Genomic DNA, 8,679 nt, shown 5'->3' on the forward strand with positions numbered 1-8,679 from the left:
CTGTCGGTAAACTCCCCTCCACCTCCCCTCCTTCCCGTCTCCAATAAACTCCGTGCAATGGTGAGAGGGGGGAGGGGGTGTCAAGCACTCTTCAGTTCACTGTGAAGTGTCAGCAGGAAACACTTTGTGGCCAGGGACGTGTGGGAGGATGGGGGTGGGGGACAAAACCTATCGTCATAAATCTCGCGCAAGACTTTTCAAAACGCGGGCCAACAGCAGGTCAAGTACGGTAATAACTGGTCAAAGAAACGAGGAGACGAACACCAAAAAAAACCAAACCCCCCGCGCCCCCAACCCCAACAAAAAAACAACAACAAAAAAAACCCCAAGACAACAACAATAAGAAACCCAACAACAACAACAACAAAACCTGAACAGCGGGACTGCTGTCCACAAAGCTCCACTCCACGCCCAGTCTGCTCACCCCATCAATGGTCGGACCGTCAACAGTGTGTCTGTTGTGTGCAGATGTGTGCAGGTGGAAGCAAACTCCTCTCTCTCCCTCTCTCTTCGCCTTCTCACCCTGTATCTCTTTTCGCCTGTTCACGCTCTATATCCTTCCGACTATCTACTCTCTCTTTTCGCCTATACACTCTATATTTTTCGCCTATTCACTTCCTGTCTTTCAAACACACACACACACACACACACACACACACACACACACACACACACACACACACACACACACACACACACACACACACACACACACACACACACACACAACTGAGTTCATAGTCAAACTGAGAAAAGACGAATCGGTATAATCGATTCAGTGACAGACGAATGGGAAACAGACGAGTGGGGATGACACGGATGATTGTTACTGCCTCGTGGTACTGCAGCAAACCTGTACTACAGCGACATGCAGTCCGCATCTCCACTCTTCATATCCCACCAAGGAAATGTATCTCATTGCCCCCCTCCCCCCTCCCGCGTATCTCCCGTCCTCATCGTTTCTCTTGTCTCCTGCTAGTTAGGGTTGAACTAGGACCACCCCCCCCCTCCCCTGTCTAATTCTTTCTCCTGTCTCCTGCTAGTTAGGGTTGAATTAGGACCACCCGCCCCCCCACCCCCTGCCTAATTCTTTCTCCTGTCTCCTGCTAGTTAGGGTTGAACTAGGAACACCCGCCCCCCCACCCCCTGCCTAATTCTTTCTCTTGTCTCCTGCTAGTTAGGGTTGAACTAGGACCACCCGCCCCCCCACCCCCTGCCTAATTCTTTCTCCTGTCTCCTGCTAGTTTGGGTTGAACTAGGACCACCACCCCCCTCCCCTGTCTAATTCTTTCTCTTGTCTCCTGCTAGGGTTGAACTAGGTCCACCCCCACCCCCCTCCCCTGTCTAATTCTTTCTCCTGTCTCCTGCTAGTTAGGGTTGAACTAGGTCCACACCCACCCCCCTCCCCTGCCTAATTCTTTCTCCTGTGTCCTAGTTAGGGTTGAACTAGGTCCACATTTCTCCCCCCTCCCCTGCCTAACTCTTTCTCTTGTGTCCTAGTTAGGGTTGAACTAGGTCCACATTTCTCCCCCCTCCCCTGCCTAACTCTTTCTCCTGTCTCCTGCGACTTAGGGCTGAACACTGTTATGTTCACATTTCTACCCCCTCCTCTGCCTAACTCTTTCTCCTGTCTCCTGCTACTTAGGGCTGAACACTGTCATGTCCACATTTCTCCCCCCTCCCCTGCCTGACTCTTTCTCCTGTCTCCTAGTTAGGGTTGAACTAGGTCCACACCCCCCCCTCCCCTGCCTAACTCTTTCTCCTGTCTCCTACGACTTAGGGCTGAACACTGTCATGTCCACATTTCTACCCCCTCCCCTGCCTAACTCTTTCTCCTGTCTCCTACGACTTAGGGCTGAACACTGTTATGTCCACATTTCTACCCCTTGCCTTGCTTTATTCTGCGGTCCGTTTTGTGGCACAAAGTGTTGTGCATGTATCCTGTGTGTGTGTGTGTGTGTGTGTGTGTGTGTGTGCGTGAGTGTGTGTTTGCGTGGAAGGGTGTCTGTGTGTGCACGCTCGCACAGATGCGCAACCTACTTCATACAAACACACGATCTATCTAATTCGATTGGAGTGTTGGAAGTCCAACCCTGCATGAGTGGTGTATGTTTCCAGGAGCCCCGTGCCGTTAGCCGTGAGGGCAGGGAGAGAGCCGATCAATACCTGTGATAGTCACTGCCCCCACCTGCCGTCAGTTAGTCACTTCATCATGGCCTGCCCCAAGCTGCTACACCTGTTTATTAGCGATGCAGGTACATTTGGAGGGTCAATTTCCACAATGTAATTACGTGATGTGTTCGTACTGTTGTGATGTGTTCCGATGTTACATGCTTAGATAATTACCATATTTGTTTTCTGTATACTGTCCAAACCTTGGAGACGAACGAATTAAAAAAGTCACACTCCCCCCCCCACCCACCCCACCCCCCCTCCCCTTGCCCCCCCTCCCGTCACATGGACTGTTTTAGACAGAAAATTCCAAAGTGTAGCTTATCCCTTGTTTATTTATTTATTTTACTCCAACTCTGTTGTTCCTTTCTGTTACATTTTATCTGTTTTGCACCTTTTTTTTGTTTGTTTGTTCTGATTCTTAACTTCTATGTCACTAGAGCTTTACAGCGAATGGCATAAAACATTTTAGTGCTCTCTCTCTCTCATCATCATCATCATCTATTTCTCTGCTCCCCCACCCCTACCCCCGCCACATCCCCCTTACCCACCCCCCGCCCCTCCCCCCTGTCTCTCTTTGCTCCACCTCCCCGCCATTGTCACCGCCCCCCCCCCTCCCCCCTGTCTCTCTGCCCCCCCTCCTCACCACCCCCACATTCCCTCTTACCCCCACGTCTATCTCTGCTCCCCCATCCCCCATTTTTACCCTCCCCCCCTTCCCCTGTGTCTGCTCCCCCCCTCCCCCATTCCCCCCCCCCTCCCCCCCTGTCTCTCTCTGCCCCCCTCCAGCCATTGTAATCTCCTCCCTCATACACTCACAGCGATCTGTCTGTCAGTCAGTTTGCTGCCAGCCGTCCTCATCATGGCGGTGAACTCCAGGAGGGACAGGTACCCGTCTCCGTTCACGTCGGCCTCCTTGAACTTGGCCTTGTACTCCTCCATCCGGGTCCTCTGTGCTGTCGGCACCAGTGCCTGGGAGGCCATCACTTGGTTCTGCTTGTGCTGGTGTCCTGCACACAGTTCAGGTCAGGTCAGGAAAAACACGTCCTGTTATGGTAACACGGCCATGTCAGGAAAAAGACACGTCCAGTTATGGTAACATGGCCATGTCAGGAAAAAGTCACGTCCAGTTATGGTAACATGGCCATGTCAGGAAAAAGACACGTCTAGTTATGGTAACATGGCCATGTCAGGAAAAGGACACGTCCAGTTATGGTAACATGGCCATGTCAGGAAAAGGACACGTCCAGTTATGGTAACATGGCCATGTCAGGAAAAAGTCACGTCCAGTTATGGTAACATGGCCATGTCAGGAAAAAGTCACGTCCAGTTATGGTAACATGGCCATGTCAGGAAAAAGACCACTCTGTGGTCGATAGCGTTTTTTTGTGCTGGTGATCCCTCCGTCCCAATGACCCACCACAAGCTTTTTTGTAGAGTGTGTGTGTGTGTGTGTGTGTGTGTGTGTGTTTGTGTGTGTGTGTGTGTGTGTGTGTGTGTGTGTGTGTGTGTGTGTGTGTGTGTGTTTCTCAGTACACGACCCCCCTCTCAATCCCCCATCCCACCTCTAATATCTCACCCATTCTCTGCATCCATTGTTTGAGTATGTATGTGTGTGCTGACATGAATGAATAACTAGTCACACGGGGACCCAAAAGAAAAACTAGGAATCAGCAGAATGACGGATCAGTGGTCAGTGACTGGTCACCACTAGACAGAGAGCTGTGAAGTCAGTGACTGGTCACCACTAGACAGGTAGCTGTGAAGTCAGTGACTGGTCACCACTAGACAGAGCTGTGAAGTCAGTGACTGGTCACCACTAGACAGGTAGCTGTGAAGTCAGTGACTGGTCACCACTAGACAGGTAGCTATGAAGTCAGTGACTGGTCACCACTAGACAGAGCTATGAAGTCAGTGACTGGTCACCACTAGACAGAGCTGTGAAGTCAGTGACTGGTCACCACTAGACAGAGAGCTGTGAAGTCAGTGACTGGTCACCACTAGACAGGTAGCTGTGAAGTCAGTGACTGGTCACCACTAGACAGGGAACTATGAAGTCAGTGACTGGTCACCACTAGACAGAGCTGTGAAGTCAGTGACTGGTCACCACTAGACAGGGAGCTGTGAAGTCAGTGACTGGTCACCACTAGACAGGTAGCTGTGAAGTCAGTGACTGGTCACCACTAGACAGGGAGCTATGAAGTCAGTGACTGGTCACCACTAGACAGAGCTGTGAAGTCAGTGACTGGTCACCACTAGACAGAGCTATGAAGTCAGTGACTGGTCACCACTAGACAGAGCTGTGAAGTCAGTGACTGGTCACCACTAGACAGAGAGCTATGAAGTCAGTGACTGGTCACCACTAGACAGAGCTATGAAGTCAGTGACTGGTCACCACTAGACAGAGCTGTGAAGTCAGTGACTGGTCACCACTAGACAGAGAGCTGTGAAGTCAGTGACTGGTCACCACTAGACAGAGCTGTGAAGTCAGTGACTGGTCACCACTAGACAGAGCTGTGAAGTCAGTGACTGGTCACCACTAGACAGAGCTATGAAGTCAGTGACTGGTCACCACTAGACAGGTAGCTGTGAAGTCAGTGACTGGTCACCACTAGACAGAGAGCTGTGAAGTCAGTGACTGGTCACCACTAGACAGAGCTGTGAAGTCAGTGACTGGTCACCACTAGACAGGTAGCTGTGAAGTCAGTGACTGGTCACCACTAGACAGAGCTGTGAAGTCAGTGACTGGTCACCACTAGACAGAGCTGTGAAGTCAGTGACTGGTCACCACTAGACAGGTAGCTGTGAAGTCAGTGACTGGTCACCACTAGACAGAGCTGTGAAGTCAGTGACTGGTCACCACTAGACAGAGCTGTGAAGTCAGTGACTGGTCACCACTAGACACAGAGCTGTGAAGTCAGTGACTGGTCACCACTAGACAGAGCTATGAAGTCAGTGACTGGTCACCACTAGACAGAGCTGTGAAGTCAGTGACTGGTCACCACTAGACAGAGCTGTGAAGTCAGTGACTGGTCACCACTAGACAGGTAGCTGTGAAGTCAGTGACTGGTCACCAGGTGAACTGGGGACGGACGGACGGCCTGGCGAATAGCTTCCAAACTTTATCGCCATTCTGAGGTGACACCCTCTCACGGGGTTTCAGCTGTCATTCGGAGCAGAGTTGAACGCCCTGTTGGCTCATGGCCGTAAGGTCAGGGCTGGGGGCATGGCTCAGTGATGGTTGCGTTGTGTGAGGGGTAACTCCTCAGTACAGAAACAAGACAAGTAGTAGTTTTGTCGATCGCTCGCTTGGCTGGTCAATTCAAACTGAATCAATGTACAGGAAACCTTCCATTTCCAGGCGAGAAAGCCTGTCCTCAGCCTGCACACTGGCTTGGAACTCCATCCACGTTCTGACTGGCTGTATCCAGGTAACTTTAATGCAGCCGTGAAGTCCGTCCACTGACAGCCTGTCCAGTTTCAAGTTTTACGGGGGAAGGTGGGGAGAAACCACCGGACTATACAAACTGAAACTTTCCACTGTTAATCAGGGTTTTCTACAGGTTCATGTTCCCCTCAGACAGGATTTCTACTTTTCCATCCACTAGATCTTGAGTGGTGGTCTGGGTGTTAGTCTTTCCGATGAGACGACCAGCATAGGCTCCGTGTGAACATGCACGTAAAAGTCACCAAAACAACAATCAAAAACGAACAGACAAAAAATAAAATTTAAAAAAAACCTACAGTTGTGGTTTCTGACATTTATGAGAATGAATCACAATGAATATCACATCGCCTTTAGAATATCGCCTCAGTATAATTAATAAAAACCCAGTCTGCAATAGTTCACAAATATCATACTGTATATAGGAACATCGCCTCATTATGGTTAATAAAAACCAGTCAACAATAATTCACATGGATCATATCGTCATTGGAATATCGCGTCAGTATGATTAATAAAATCCAGTCAGCAACAGTTTACAAATATACTGCCATCAGTACATTGTCTCACTATGATAAATAAAAGAAATAGTCAACAATAATTCACATGGATCATATCGTCATTCGAATATCGCCTCTATATGATGATGATAATAATAATAATAATAATAATAATAATAATAATAATAATAAATGTCAGCAGTTACCATCATTAGAATATCGTCTCAACATGATTAATAAAATCAAGTCAGCAATAGTTCACATAGATCATATCATCATTAGAACATCGCCTCAGTATGATTAATAATAAAACAAAAACAAAAACAGTCAACAATAACTCACATAGATCATACACATACATCTTTGTCAAATTACAGACTACATGTTTTTCCAGCTACTCACAAGAAAGCAAAACGAATATTGACTTGCCGTCAGACTCCACGCTGTGTCTCTGAAAGGCAGGCTGATGTCGTCTGCTACGTTTGACTTCACGTGACCCAGTGATTTGGCGCCATCTGGTGAGTGTCAAGAGCTGCAGTAAATCACCGTGCGAGGGAAAACCCCTCCTGGTCTGGGCTGGTCACCGGTGAGTGGGGGGGTGGGGCGTGGGGGCGTGGGGGGTGAGGAAACGATGGGGGGTGGGAGGATTGGAGGAAGACTGGTGGGGAGGGGTCACCCCAAGAACCGTTTGCTCTACTTGATAGCCACGCTGGGTGCCCGATCTTTCATCGATTGCTATGTTTCCAAATGAAACTCTGCTGACAACAGTTATGAACAGAAAACTACGTCAGCAGGACCACGTGACAGGGTCCATTGGCCTTGCTGAAACAATCCTCCAGGGAACTGTTGAGGGAGGAAGACGGAGGGACACACACACACACACACACACACACACACACACACACACACACAGAGAGGGGGGGGAGATGGACTGATAACACTACGGACTGGCCAGGAAACCATGTGCAGACACCAGGCTTTGACACACAACCGACAGACCTGGAGGAATCTGGTCAACAGTTCTGTGCGGCGTCGCAATGACTCTTTACAAAGAAGGAGACTACGTTTTAGGATCATTCATACACGGCTTCGCCCGGTGATGATCAATGCATATGACGATTGGACCATGAAATTGTTCGGCTCGTTGCACAACAGATGTCGCCATTGTGCAAGATTATTAGGAGAACAGTTCATTTTGTTTGGTTGTACAAAAAAAATGTAAAGACAGATAAAAGCTTTGATTTCATAATATTAACTGCAAACCTCTTCATCCAAAAGTGTAATGAACAAGGAACAAAACACACACTACACCATTTTATTAACTATTTGAAAATAAGATTCAGGTTAGAAAATATTTGTCCTCCTCTCTTGGGAAAGTATGAACAACTCTGTTTAGCATGGCAGTCATATACGCCCTGGATTATTTAAGTATTCAGTTAATATTTAGTGAGTGGGAACAGAATAGTATAGTCCATCTCTTTGCAATGCAACACGTAGTACCATATTTGATTTGCATGATATTAATATGCGTTTGCTTGTAGCTGTAGTACACAGCAAAATTCAGCCAGTTAGAAACAAGAACATACGCTTTCACTTGTGACTTTAATTCCGCAGGATGCTTCACAAAAGTGATAAGAAACTCTAAGGAGAGCTGGAAAGCACAAGGTCTTCAGAGAAGAAACCGCCCTCAGACAAGTGTTTCGGCCCTTAACTCCTTACACTCTAAGGGGGCCGGGCCGCACCCGGGTCATAACTCCTGGATGCCTGGACTTGTATTGCCGCCTTTTTTTTCTTTTTCCCCACCTGGTCCTCAGCAGGTTCCAAACCGCGCCTTCAGGGTGGTCGCCACTTCAGGACTGAGTCATCTTTTCTGGAAGACGTTTTAACCTCTGAGCTATCGTACTACTAGTTTTGGTAGGGAAATTTAATCCTTATGAAGTTTACTTTCATTCCTCCTTGACCAGATCCAGCTGGAACTCTTTTCTGCTGCTTCTGCCATTGCCTTGAGAGCCCGTGTCCCCTCCCTGCCAGAAATCGACAGCTGTTTCACGAGGTTGTAGGCAGATGCGCTCACAAACCCTCTTGTACCAATCTCTGTGGCGAGGACTTTGGCTTGGAAGCCAGATTCTCTCAGGCTGCTGGCTAGACTAGCATACTTCTCGGTCTTGTAGATGTGGGCTTCTTTCATTCTGCTTTCGTATGGCACAGTGAGCTCAATCAGAATCGCTTGTTTCGTTGCCTTGGAGTGGAGTACTATGTCAAATCTCATGCCGCTCTTGCTGATGTAGGTCAACTGTGCATTCCCAACCATCGGCACCATCAAGCAGCCCATGTTTCCATGCTTTGGATGTTACAGCTGTTCATGACCAGGCTTTATTGCCTTCTGCCGAGCGGAACTCTACTGGAACTTCTGGTGGGGTTGGTGCTCCTTGGACAGTGCTCACCACGTGTGCAATTTCTTTTAGCACTTGGTTGTACCTCAGTGTGCACCGTCCTTGGCTCAACGCCACATTGTACCGTCCTTTGCTCACCGCCACTTTGTACCGTCCTTTGCTCACCGCC

General features: G+C 48.7%; 1 protein-coding gene across 3 annotated transcripts in view; it reads right to left on the minus strand.

Moving 5' to 3' along the window:
• LOC143279571 (neo-calmodulin-like) overlaps window positions 1-6,659 on the minus strand; it is a 9,869-nt gene extending 3,210 nt beyond the window's left edge. The window contains exons 1-2 of one of the 3 annotated variants that reach the window (XM_076583650.1): window positions 6,547-6,659; window positions 2,992-3,182 (exon numbers count right to left, since the gene is read on the minus strand). In XM_076583650.1, the coding sequence (XP_076439765.1) occupies window positions 2,992-3,156 (165 nt within the window). In that variant the 5' untranslated portion in view covers window positions 3,157-3,182; window positions 6,547-6,659. Of the gene's footprint in view, window positions 1-2,991; window positions 3,183-6,459 lie in introns of all 3 variants that reach the window. The other 2 variants (XM_076583649.1, XM_076583651.1) reach the window with 2 other exon arrangements.
• Window positions 6,660-8,679: the final 2,020 nt, after the last annotated feature.

This window comes from Babylonia areolata, chromosome 2, assembly GCF_041734735.1.
Source record: "Babylonia areolata isolate BAREFJ2019XMU chromosome 2, ASM4173473v1, whole genome shotgun sequence".
In the NCBI taxonomy this organism is placed as follows: Eukaryota; Metazoa; Mollusca; class Gastropoda; order Neogastropoda; family Buccinidae; genus Babylonia; species Babylonia areolata.